General features: G+C 37.8%; 1 protein-coding gene across 12 annotated transcripts in view; it reads right to left on the bottom strand.

Moving 5' to 3' along the window:
- NBEA (neurobeachin) overlaps positions 1-14,381 on the bottom strand; it is a 364,492-nt gene that overhangs the window by 173,876 nt on the left and 176,235 nt on the right. For all 12 annotated transcript variants that reach the window (XM_033146505.1, XM_033146506.1, XM_033146495.1 and 9 more), the window contains one exon: positions 11,280-11,404. In XM_033146505.1, coding sequence (XP_033002396.1) covers positions 11,280-11,404 — 125 coding nt within the window. The remainder of the gene's footprint in view (positions 1-11,279; positions 11,405-14,381) is intronic.

The raw sequence follows: 14,381 nt of genomic DNA, 5'->3' as shown, positions 1-14,381 counted from the left end.
AGAGTGTATGAAATTGCAGTTAAGAGTTTAAAAGTTTAATCCTCACTGAAACACAAGACAAATTCTACTCAATGAATTACCTGAGACCAGTATATATTATGAGCAGATAGACCAAGGTACAGACCTGCATTAATCCAGATTCCATCAAATCAAAGGGAATGGGGCCATTGATTCAGTGGAATAAGGAGTGCACTCATTATAAAGAATATTTTCTCTCTTTAAAGTACAATGAAACAGCAAGAAGCATGAAATATAATGACAGAGAGCCTTTTGAAAATGGTATTTGGCATGTCAACATTTATTTTGATAACATCCATATTTTCCTCTCAAATTTCATTTAAACTTGTAAATTCTCATTTGGATTCTTCAGGTCACAGCTGGTACTAGGTATGCAAGCTAAGCTTCAAAGATAACCTGCTGTGTCCATGCTTACAAGAAGTCAGTTCAAGGCTACTTGAATAAATGTAGACTCATAACGTGGCTGATTTCAGACATGGGTAGACTTTCTGAGAAGCAGAAACAAAAAAAAAAAAATACAAATACAAAATTCAAACCAAGCACATAACTCAGTTCAAACAAACCACTCAACATCATCATTCATTAACATCCATTCAACTTTTAAGGTCACTAATTTCATTTTAAAAATAGAGTGGAAATAAAAGTAAAGTTTGCTTAAAGGCCATGATACAAGCCAAGGGAGAGTCCTGCGTCTTTCAGAGTTCATTCCACAGCTTACTTCAGTGAATTATAGATAAGGCAATTTATGCAGAGAGTTCTCTTTCATCTTTGAAGAGGGCTGGCAGAATGGAAAGTTAACTCATTTTAGTGTTACCTAAATGTACTGACAGGAAATTCTAATGTTTCCAAACATCTGGAAATCAGCTTCATGGGATGGTGATTTCTTTTCTTAAAGAATGCCTTTTCATATACCGTCTTTTACAGCTTTATGTGGCTCCTAAAAGAGTGTTTTGACATAACTAAAGTCTGTCTGCTTCACAATAAAATGCTGCATTTAATTTAAAAAATCTTTTACAGAATAAAGATGTTTTTGTGAAGTTCTACTCTCTTGGACACTTATACGACGTTTCTTATTTCTTATTAAAGTATCTTAGCCTGTGTTGCTTTTTAGCATAACGTCCCTGTTTCAGTTTATAGTCAAGAGTACTAATGAATTGACTCTTAAGAGATAACACATTTCATTACCTGAGGTATTTGCGGCTCTGTGGCGCAATGGGTAGCACACTGGACTTCATTACCTGAGGTATGAAATGAGAGCAAGAAAACGTACACATTTGGCATGTCTTCCTTGTTTAATATTTTAAAAGTAAAACTGCGTCAGGTGGTAAACAATTAAAAAGATGCAATCATGAGACTGCAAAGTCCCAGCAGGCACTAACCTGCAGATCTAGCAGCAGGGCTCAGGGCAACGTTCTAGAAGAATCAGGGCAGATCACAAACCAAGAAACTGCTGGACTGGTTATTGCTGTACAGCACCTCCCTAATAATGGCCAGAAGGTGTGTACTGCAGTGTGTGAGCCCAGTTGGGTCAAATGATCTGTGAATCGTGGTTTGGTTTGTCTTCCAGTCTGAACAACTTTTCAGCTAGTGTAGTGGCTGTACAGACTCCCCAAAACTAATGTATGGTTGCCTGAATATCCGCTTTGCCTCACCTCACTAGAGGCCTACTTGAATCTTGCCTACCATTTTGTCTTGCTGAAAGTCTTATCTGAATGTTAACTGAACTACTGGAACAGGTTCATAGTCTCCTGGATCCATCACTAACACTAGAGACTTCAGTGGCTAGGAGTGCCTTTTACCAGCTTTGGCTGGTAGGATAGCTACCACCATTTTTGGGCTAGGATAGCCTAATGCCATCCATTTGCTGGTAACCTCCAAATTAGATTACCATAATGTGCTCTGTATGAGACTGCCCTTGAGGCTGACTCAGAAGCTGCAGTTGGTGCAAAACATAGTGGTTCGACTATTCACTGCAGTGGAATATTGCAACCATTATCAGTTGCTAACTGCATTGGATTTGAAATTCAAATTATATATATAAAATTAACTGTTTTTATACAGGTGTTTTTTAAATTGTTTGCATATATGTAACTGTTTTAAATATACTTTTAATTTATTGTGAAATTATGTCAAGATATTCATAGGAAGCGATAATAAAAGAAAGTATAATAGTAGTAGCAATAGTTACAGGTAGGTAGCTGTGTTGGTCTGCCATAGTCAAAACAAAATAAAATAAAAAATTCCTTCCAGTAGCACCTTAGAGACCAACTAAGTTAGTTCTTGGTATGAGCTTTCGTGTCCATGCACACTTCTTCTTCAGTAGTAGCAATAATTCATACAGGAATTATGCCCATAAACATAAGATCCCTCAACAGAATCTCATCTCTTAATGAATTGTTAAGAGTTCCATAATTTTCCAGAGCTGAAAAAGAATTCTTAAAAAAAAAAAACAACTAGGGAGAAAAGGATTAAGAGGAGATATAGCAGGTAACTTATATTTGAAATAAAAAGAATACAATTACTGGGCTCTTAGATTTTCTAAGCTCTGTATAAAAATTAAACTACAGAGAGGCTATACGTACAATCTAAAGTTAAAAACAGATAGATTTAGAGCACAATCAACAATTCTAGTAGTAAGTATTTGATTCTACTAATTATGAACAGAATTCATTTTTTGCCCTGCTTTCCAATAAACATGCCAAACACTGGTGGTTATTTTCATTTTGAGGGGTGTTGTACTTAAGAAAATTCAGTACTGTAATGGTGGAACAGAGCAATGACATCTGACCTTGTAAGCAGCATTTGTCAATGAAAATCTCATAAGGGATATGTCCAGATAATTTAACCCATATTGTACATACCTTTCATTAGTTAACATAATGTCTTAAGTTGCAGACATTCATTATATAGCAAAGGCTAGCAAATAAGGAGGTGATTACTTGTGATTTAATGATCTTATATTACAAAATATTGAAAATGAGAAAATAATGACAAGTAGCAAAAACTACATTAATAATAATTATGCTTGAATACAGTTTACAAAGGATAGTCATAACTGAGTTATTTTCCCAAATATAACAAATAGCTACTGCTCAGTAGCAAAGGACATCAAGGACACTTGCAAGAGAGAATTGGATCAATATTAACGTGATTTTCATTTCATGCTTCCCCAACTCCAGTAAGCTGACAATATACTCTGATTATGTGAACTGCCTGTGAGTAACATAGAAAAGGTTATTAGAGCAAGAGGTGGAAATGGAATGCACTTTTTATATTGACAGATTTGCTAATAGAGTGTACTGACTTTCAAAAGCCATGCAATGCATTTTCACAATTTGCTTTTCAAAATACACCCTACCTACCTTCTAATACTAGTTCAAAAATATATTTTTAAAAGAAGACATATTTTATGTTTATATAAAATATAACTTTTATTGATAGGAAAGTTATTTATAGAATAGACCAAGAGAAAAAAATGCAATAAAAAAGCTAAAATATGTGCTTGAATTTGCAATATGACTTGAACACTTGTAATGTGATTGCATACAATGGAAGTGCAAGATAATGTAAGAATACTCTTAAGAGGAGGTAGATAATTATTTTGAAATAGAATATAATAAAACTGGCCTTAGAGGTTACACATAAATGATAAGTATAGAATCCTTCTAGTAGGAATTTTTTATTAAAATGTAACAAGCAAAAGCTAAACAAAACTAAGGTTCCAAACCTGATAATTAAACTGCCCCCCATCAATGCTTCTTGCCACTTGAGAATTAAATACAACTTTGGTTTCCTTGAAAACAATGAAATTGTAGAATGAATCTGAAGGTTGCTGCTAAGTCCAGGGAAGTAAAGGAACTCATTCACAGGACTGGAGATGAAACCTCTGAAAAGCTCCACATTTACCATAATTTTTGATTCTGTATTTAAATTGGCAGTCACAAGAGTATAAATGAGTATAAATGATTTTATCTTTAGAGGGGAAATTTTTACAGTAGACAAAATATTCTATACCTGACTCACAAGGTAATTCACCACACAACAAAGCAAAGTCTCCAAAACATTTTTTTTTTAATCTCACAAAATGGTGGCAGAATGGGACACTGTGGTGCACATAGCTATCTTGTCAAAAGAAAAACCCAACAGGTACCTATCACACCTGAACAGCAGCAGTCCACATAAAAATCATAAGTCAATTAATGAACATTTTGGAGCTTTTCCCCACATTCACAGGACTGTGCTTGGAAAGCGCAATATTCTCACAAGAGAACCACAACCTCAAAAAAAGACACACTGTGCATGGGAAATTATTAACAAATGTGTACTGTACAAAAAAGATGATCATGCATCAATGCAATGAAATAAATTTTGGACAGCAAAGATGCAGGGTGAAAATGAAAAGTTGATTGATAAATGGACCAAAAGCAGCCCCCCCCCCCCCGGAAGAAAATCTGGGGAAGACAATGCTCTTTAAGTAAAACGGAATGGTTTACATGCCTGTCTTACATTGCTTCCTCTGAGATCATCACATTTAGACTGAAGAACAGAGAAGAGTTATTTGATGACATCTGGAAGCCCTTTACCACTGAATACACATTTTAAAAGAGCTCGTCACTGTAATATCTAGATTAGTATCTACATAATCTCTGTCCATGAAGTGGATGCCACTCCATAAAAGTTCCAGAAATATATTCTCATCTTGTACTTATATAGAAGTAAAAGCTCAGCATAAAAATGAACAAAGAATGTTATGCTACGTGTTATGCTTTGTGCATGCGTTACTTTTGAAAATATTATTTTCAAAAGACACCGAAAATGAAAGTAGCTTTTTTCCCCTGGTGGTGGGGGGGATGCATGATTCACTGGTAAGAAACTGTAGTACACATGCACAGATGGGAATGCTTAGCCATTTTAGAAGGAGTGATTATCAAAGCAGTTATTTTCCCCCACTTTATCTTGTAGCATTCTTTTATGAACATTCCTAATTCAAATTGTAAGTCACAAGACTAAAAAGGCATGAGCAAATGATAAGTTGAAATCAAAGAGAGATTGCGACATTCTCTCTGTTTGCAATGGAAATCCATGTGTGCACAACCAATTTTTCTTCACAAATAGGAACATATGCATAGGATGCTGGGTGGTATAGATTTATGCTCATTTAAATTAGACACTAAATTCTATAGCTAAATGGCATGGATTCAGCTTGAAGCTGGTCATTCTTATCCCCCCCCCCCAACAGATCAATACAACAGAACAAAACAGTGCCCTCCCCTATTCTTTGTTTCAAGCCTGAATATCAACCATCTTTAATTCCCAGTGACTATCTGCTCTCATACATACCATTTTCCCCACCCTTCTAGATCTTTGAGGGAAGCCCTGGTCTGCCACCACCTTTGGAAATTATGAGGGGTAGGACTTTTTCTGCTGTGACATCATAGCATACATGGCTTCGGTCATATATATATTAGGGGCCACCTTTATTATCATCACCACTGTTGAGACAACTCAATAGTGCTTTCTTGATTATACACCATCCACATACCAAGTAAAGATATGTTCTTGATCCACAGTTTATGAAACTCCTATGCCAAAGTACATACCCGAGACCTTCATATATCCACAATTTACAACACAACCATCTGAGAGAATACACAGAATCATGAGCACTTATATCCACGTGGCAAGTAGAAATTAGTAAGCTTTCAGAAGGTCTTCTTGCATGAACATGGAATTTTGCTGCCCCAAATGATACATGCTCAAGTAATTGTACTGAGCCAATCTGAGAGCCATTGTCAGGAACATCCTCACTTTCCAAAGGGATATTTGTACAGTATTTACTTACTAAGGGGATTGGTGTGTGTGTGTGTTGTGGAGCAAATCTGGGGTTGGAGACCAAAAGCCAGATGTCTGTGGATAGCCCCACTGAGGATCAAGGGAGTCAGGTCCCTCTCCCATTTTATACCTGCAGTGTTTCTCCTCTCACACACAATCTCAGTGCTACTGGATGGAGCTGCTTCACTGAATTAGCTTGCATCGGAACGGAAGAAATTAACACGGCAGGTTCCTTTGCTAAGTGCTAGTATCTGGAAGGCTCAGAAAAGCAAGGTTACAGATTGGAAGGCTCAAATTCAGTTAGGACTCAGGTCCAAGCCAAGGTCAGCTGAACTCTCACATAATTCCTATTGGCAAGGAAATTATACAAGCAGCTCTCTGCACAGTTCACGGTCATTTTGACCTTGCTAGATTGCATAAACTGCTTAGAACACTAACAGTTGTACTGTTAACAAACCACTGTACTCTGGGGACTGTGTCATAATTTGGAACACTCTCTCTCTCTCTCTCTCTCTCTCTCTCTCTCTCTCTCTCACACACACACACACACACACACACACACACACAAAATGAAAGGAAACAAAAGAAAATGAAATTTGATTTGGAAAAATTTAAACTATAATTTTACAGAAAAAAGAAAGTTCTCAATGATGAGCTGCTATCTTTGCATATAATAATTGTAAGAATTGCCACAAGAACTGCAGGTGACTGCTTCAGGAAGGCAGGCAGCCCAGTGAATGTGTGTCCCAGGAAAGCAGCACGGGTGGTGGGTGTTCTAGACAAGCCACAAAGGAACCGCCAGAAATCTGGGAAAGTTCCCCAGCAACCATGTTTCCGCTGCGTGCCTCACAACAAGGCCATTTTGGTTGCAGCAGCATTGGAGACCAGGGAGGAGGGAAACAGAAGCAGAGCAGGATGGTTGTTGGGGAGCTGCCCTGTCCAGTGGTATGCTAGAGGCGTGGTTTGGCCAAGCTTTAAGGTGAGAGGGTGTGGTCTGGCCTGGTGAGTGGGCAGGTCTTTGGGGCTGGCAGGTGGGTGGGGAGGAGGGTACTGGAAGTAGGTAGGGTGGAAAGGGGAAGGTCTAAGCTGCCCAATGCCAATCCTTTCAATCTCTGGCTTCCTTCTGTGGCTGAGCCTGCAGCAGTTGGAAGGGGCTACATACGACCCCCCTCAAATTGAATATCAAGTTTTCTTCCAACAAAAGATTAATTGGATGCATTTTACAAAGAATTAAAAAAATATGTTTTTATGGAATATATAGAAACTTGAATCATCTAAGTAATCTTCACCACATTTTTGTGTGTTTCCGCTCACTAGTTAGCATCTGACGTTCTCCCCCCTGAACAGGTGCAAAAGTCACAGACAATTTTTGCCATTCTCAAGACTTCCCTGTTCTTTGGTGACTGTGACTATCATATTGTTACTGTATCCAAGCATTCACTATCAATACCGATTTAAGTCGAGATTAGTTAGAGAGTGCTCTTTTATTCATCAAGGTCATATCTTGATGGCTGTGCAAGCTTAGATAAATCGGGTATTAAGCAGACACATCTCCAAGGAACCTAGAAATTCTCTCATCTGCAGACCTCAGCATATCTTGTTATTTATTGCCAGAGAAATGACTGATTAATTTTGTCATCTTTGCTCTGTGTTTTTTGCTCGGCTGAAGCTGCCTGCCCTCGTCTGCAATGCCTGATCAGACCTATTTAAGCTGATGCCTTTGATCGTAGACACAGAGGAGCTTGCTGACTTAGGCTTTGACTAAACATTCCTTTGCTGCAATATTCATGCACAACCCCCCTAAATGATAACTGACAGTCAATGTAGATAACGAAACACTACTAAGATGTTTCCCACTATTATATGGATACTCAAAGCAGCATTCATGGTACTGCATTTAGAGGCAAGATTTAACAAACAACAACCCCCACAAAAAAGCGTTATGCGACTCATTACTCTCTCTGTCATTTTCCACTAAGAAGATATCCGAGGCGAGTAAACTACCTCCCTTTAAAACAAAACAAAACAAAATAAAATTCTAATGTGATTTTTATTCTTAAAACTAAGAGTAATTTTGCTACTATACCAGACAGCTATAAAAATTATCAAAATAACACTGATGAAAAATCCCTAATGAAAGTTAAGCCCCATGGAAAAAAAAAATCTGTGCTTCTAGCGCTTTATTAATCACATTCCAGCACCAGAGGCTGAAAATACATCAAACTGCACCAAATCCTTTTCACATGACAACCTCATAAATTATTCAACTCATTAGTATCACCAAGAGGCATAAAAATAACATCAGTGTTAAGGATGTTTTCTTATAGAGTAAGGTCAACTAAAAGTTTTAATATTAAAATCCATAAGCACAAGCCTCAAAAAGTCCATCAAGGTAAAATCTATGGGATTTAATCTCACAGCAAGCTGTTTTAAATTCCTCTAGAAGGTTGTTGTTAATTTTGATACTGAAAGCTTCAGAAACATTTACGTTAGTACCGCATAAGTGGCGACTTCCTTCTGTTGTGATCTGAAATATAACCAATAGTGACAGAGCCAACATTTCTCCACCTATGTGCCAGTTTTATTTCCTTCTTTATCTGAATACAATATTGGGAAAACAATATGAGGTTCTCTTAATTTTACTCGGCAAGATCCTTTTTTTTGGGGGGGGGGGTTTCTATACCTCTTAATCCCACCATTTCCTTGTGTGCTCATTTGCTGGGTGCTTGGCCCTAAACATGCTTGGCTGAAAATTTTGCTGCCCCTGCTCCACATGCAACCACTCAGTTTTAGACTGCTTGCTTCTAGGTACAGGATTCAATCTGACACTACAGCTATGTCAATGTATATCTTATACAGCTGCACAGTTGTGATCAATAGTCTTCACCCTGTACAGATCAGGACCTAATTTTAGCCCAAATACGTTACTGCTTCTTTTCATTCCTCCCTGCTTCTTTCATCCTTTTATTTGGTTTTGTCTCATTATGCCCACTATCTTTCTGCTTTACTGTCTTTCCTCTTCTCTATAAAACACAAATAAAATAAAATGCCCAAGGAAAATGATGGTGGTTCAGTGTGACACAAGCCAGTTTTGAGGTAGGGCTATATAGCTCAGTGGTAGAATACAAGCTTTAAAACACAAGCTGTACACACAGATGTTGCATTGAAAGCACTACAGTGGTACCTCTGGTTACGGACTTAATTCGTTCCGGAGGTCTGTTCTTAACCTGATCCTGAGGTAAAGTTCTTAACCTGAGGTACTACTTCCGGGTTAGTGGAGTCTGTAACCCGAAGTGTTTGTAACCCAAGGTGTTTGTAACCCGAGGTACCACTGTATTTGACAGTCACTGAGAATCCTTGGAATGGTAGTTTGTCAAACTGTAGCTCTGTGAGGTCAGCACCCTTTAACAAATTACAGTGCCCAGGATTCTCTGTGATGGTTTAAGTAGAATGGTGCTATGTTATGAATGTTACTTCCAATTGCAATCCCTGATACCTCAAGGTAGGACTGGAAGGACTGTCTGAAACCTTTGGAGAGTCAATGCAAGTCTGTGCAGACCGGTGCCCTCCAGATATTGAGGACTACAACTCCCATCAGCTCTCGTCAGCATGGACAATGGTTAGGGATAATGGGAGCTATACTTTGCGTATTCTGAAGGGTACCACATTGGCTGTCTCTGGTATAGCCAATACTGACTCAGATGACCCCTGGTCTAAAAAAGTAGAAGGAAGCTTCCTATACTCCAATAAGTAACTATATAATACTTAAGGGCTGAGCTTTTTTTCACCAGCTGGAGCTCCAGCAGCTTTCAGATAGAAGCCATTGTCATTCTAAGAGAACAAGGAAGAAGTTCATGGTGAGCTCTGACACCTATTTTTCTAGAAAAATAGCACTGCTTAAGAGTGTAGTATACAAAGTCTACAAGACAGCATTATTTTACTAATTCAAACGAGGATTAAAAATAGTTGATTCACAAGTTCTGTGTATACTTCATGAACATGAACACACACACACACACACACACACAAAGAGAGAGAGAGAGAGAGAGAGAGTTGTATCAAAGGGCTCTGAAATATCTACACAGAACAAATAATAGCATGGAGTGTGAAGTATAATTTTGAAGTGGAATACAGCAGCTTCAGCAAAACCTTTAGAATCTTAGTACATATTAAAAACAAAAAAACTCCCAAAGCAAATTTCTAATGTTTGTGGTTATAGAGAAGGGCAACCTAATGGGTTTGTAGAGATTTCTGTGCTCATGAGGCAAATGTATAAAATGTTTACTAAGGTCCTTCTTCATATCACTGTTTGGTTGCTCACCTTATGAGTTTTAAATATTTGTATATTGTGGGGGAATGCCCCTCGAAATTTTAATCAAAACTAATTACAGCGTGGAATCGCAAAACGTTTCTGAAAATGAACACTTTGCAAACCTGGAAATATTAAACCATAGCAAAGATTGATTAGAGTTCATTTCAATATCATTAAGCATGTGGGGGGGGGGGTGTACACATGAAGAACATTTATTTATTTATTTGAGGTAGATAACTGATCCCCACAGATCAAATTTGGCCTATAGATAGCTTTTTGGCTGACATAGCAACTAACTGGCTGGCTTACCTCTCTCTGCTACATTGTTCTTTCTAGACAATGGTATTATTATTATTATTATTATTATTATTATTATTATTATTATTATTATTACATTCATTTCTATACTGCTTTATATTTTTCAGAAAAAACCCTCAAAGCGGTTTACAGCACATTAAAGCATCAAATAAAAAAGCCAGAGTAAAAGGATCAAATTGAGAAGCAAAGTCACACAACTTACAAAATTATTATTTTTTGCATCATCTTGCATCCTCATACCTGCTGCCCCACTACTAGCCTGAGACACTGCAGTAGCTACGAGCAGCTCCTTCACCAATGAGAAATGCTAATAAATATCCCGCATTGGAACATACTGTCTGTTGACAATTCCCGCCCCCCCCTTTCCCACTCTACAATGTGATGTCATTCCACTTTCTCATATATTTTCCCTTACTACTACTGTCAACAGAACACTCCTCTTTATAGTAACCTCAGATTACTGTATCCAGTAAAGTGCTAGCAACCTTAACCATAGCTGAGTAAAATCACTGTACAGTACCCAGAACCTCTCCTTTACCTGAACACAATAGGGGTAATGTTCACAGCCACGTTCCTATTTGAATAACATGTCAGCTCCTTCCCAGGGATAAGAAGGGCCTCGGAAAGCAGGAGCTCTAAACACTAAGTACCCTACAAAGCTTGTAGCTATGTGCATCTTTCATGCAAGGCCAAAAAGGTACTAAAAGGAAAAAGGGAGTAAAGTGGATGGTTCTCAGAATCATCTTACAAATAAAAAGAAAGCGTTTTAGAGAGTGGGTATGTTACGATGAGTACTGACCATATTCCACAGCAGCTTTGAGCAACGCATCAGAATGGGTGGAGCCAAAGGCGTTGCGAACAAACCGCCTCCGTCGACGCAGATCATCTTCCCAATAATCTAAGCGCCAGAAATCATGCAGTTGGCTAAGAAAATAACAACAACAACAATAATAAAAGATTAGTGACGACTACACTGGCATACAGAGAAGGAGCAGCAGCTCAATAAAACATTTCCTTACTTTTTCAGTGAGTACAAGGAAAATATTACAACATATATTATTAAAGTACAGTATTTGAGTACTTCTTTACTTTCATTGAAGCATTTAAGGATTCAACTTTCTCAAACCGCTCTGACTACTGCAAAAAAAAACACATTAATCACACCAAGCCCATTAACAAATGCAGCATCAAATTACAAGTATTAATGACACAGCTTGCTTTCTTTTACAGTGTTTCTTTAAAAAAAAAAGATTGTAAATCATAGAATGGACCTAAGAGCAAATATTTTGCAATTTAATGACTACAGTCTCTTAGCAGACTAAACTTAAAAGTATAAAATATTGCCCACTTGAATTTTTGTGGAACTATGATTAAAATAATGTGCTGAAATATTCATTGAAATAATTCCCCATTGCCCCCAGCAACCTGAGAAAATTGCAATTTTATTCATTATTAATAACTCTGAATTAGAGCTGCAAAAAATTCCACCATGTGGTAATTGTCTAGGTAAATTATTATTCCAACACCAACAGAGTCCTTGGATGATTTTATAGCTCCCAGCTAAAACAAGTCATTAACAACCATAGCCATCATCATTTTACACTGCCTGTTTTGCATTCAGAACCAATATTAAAGTTTCACAGAATGATTCAGAAACCATTGTTAACCCATATCCTACCAAACATGCAAATACATGCATTCATTTATATTAAATTTAGTTACTAAATATGGAAACAGTCAAGAATCTCAAAATTTGCAATATGGCACTGACAAAATGCTAACTATTATTATTTTATCTACAGGTTCCATGTCAATATGATGGATCATCAGGATAAGATAGTGCTTAAACCTCTGTCTTACTATATCAGCAAATCAGGGGTGGGTGGGAAGGAAACAAAACTAGTATTCGGCATGTACATTATATATTTACTGATATAGTAGGGTATGACTGGCACTAGAATGCACCTTAATCTTGGCTGTTTTATGCCTTCACAAATGCAAGTCTTTACACAAAATAAATACAAAAATGTAAAAGACAGAGGCAGGAAGATTGGAGAGCCACCATGATGGTTCATGCAGAATTAAGCTTCAGTAGTTATCCATTTTTAAATCACACCTGCTTCTCTCAGAATAAGACTTTATAATGACAAAAAATGTTGTGAAAGTGGGGTGGGGGTGGGGAGGCAGTTGCAAGGGATCATTAGCATGGGAGTGGATGGGTGCTTAACCCCTCCTGTGCCCATAGATTTAAGAGAAAGAGAGAGAGAGAGAGAGAGAGAGAGAGAGAGAGAGAGAGAGAGAGAGAGAGAGAGAGAGAAAAGACAGACAGACAGATACCCTACAAGTAGGTTATGCACTCAGTGGGCACAGAAGTCAGCCTCACATTCTCACACACCTTGCTCTCCCCACATATATAAACTTTAAAGTGAACTGGCACCCATGAATGCCACTGTAGGCTATGGGTAGGTTGGGATAACCTGATCTATCAACATCTATTTTTCCTACTAGACAGATTGCACAGGCAACTAGAAGTGAGGACATAAGTCCATATTAAATGTGATATGTACAATAGAAGACAGCAAATTATTCCTATGGCTATTCCTGTGGGCCCCCTATAGAGGCAGCAACAGTCTTACATGTGTCCAACTGACGTGCAACTGTGCACGAACACATTGCAGTGACCTGGAATTGGCTAGAAAAGGGGACAGAACACAGGAGGGAGAATAACAGGGTAGAGTGGGCTTATGTGCACTCCGCAGTCACGGGTGGTGACCTGGAACTCACCCCCCATGCAAATTGGGGGTTGCCTGTATAGACCAGATCCAGATCCAGATCCAGCTTAACAGCTTTGTTATTAACACTGAGGATACCAGAAACACAACTCTTACTAAAATTGTAACTTTATACATATGCAATAAATTCCGAAACCTCTCCATCCTTCCTCTGCAAGGCTGTGTTCACCTTCTTTCGTGCACTGGTATGCACACTTTTGGAACTGCACTTTGAAAAAGTGATAATTTGACCTCCAGTAAGGATGAAAATATTACTGCCATTGGCTGGTGCAAGTAAACAGTTAGCCAATGAAAGCTACAGTATCTGTTTGCAAGAAGGTCACTTCAATATGAAAAACACTAAGAAATTGTTAATGAAATGCAAAGAGCAAGTCAAAATCTTTTCACAATTCTGTGTGATTTTTTTTTAACCTGAAACAAAGATCTAACAAGCCTAATAGTTTCCTTTTAAAGAGAACCAAATTAGTAATTTGAAACATGCCGTGGTCCTTCATTGCTTATTACATTAGTGTATATAGTTACCTGTAAGCAATCAGATCAAGAAACCTGTTGTTGGCAGAAACTTTACTGGTGTTGACATGTAAGTGGGAAAATGGGAAGTCCCACTAAGAAAACGCCTATTCCGATCATTTGCCTTGAGAAAATGAATTATGGCATCTCATTTTTCAGAAACTAACACTGGAAAAAGCTAGATCTGTTGCCAACAAAGACATATTTAGATAGATATATAGAACTGGTATATCACAAAGGAACTATACCCGAAAGCAAGTAAGACATTTAGCTGGACAACTGGTTCCACTAAGTCAGTCTGAAAGCAGGCAAAACACAGATGTTTTCAAGGAAGGTGCAAGAAACTTTGTAGTTGACATTTATGGAATAAATGTCACGCCAGAGATAGGCTGCACTTAACCTCCATCAGTTAGCAGTTGTCTTATGCACTGAAGCATGAGGGTTTAATATTTTTTTCAGAAAAAAATATCCAGTCTTATCAAGGCAAATCTCATTGATACAAAACTTTAATTCTTAACATTCTCTTTGTTTCAATGATATGCTGAGATAGACTCAATGGGTTAATTACATATATTGAAAATCTTTAAATTCGATGCCTT

Source organism: Lacerta agilis, chromosome 4 (assembly GCF_009819535.1).
Source record: "Lacerta agilis isolate rLacAgi1 chromosome 4, rLacAgi1.pri, whole genome shotgun sequence".
Lineage (NCBI taxonomy): Eukaryota > Metazoa > Chordata > Lepidosauria > Squamata > Lacertidae > Lacerta > Lacerta agilis.
This window is presented reverse-complemented; position numbering and strand designations above follow the sequence as displayed.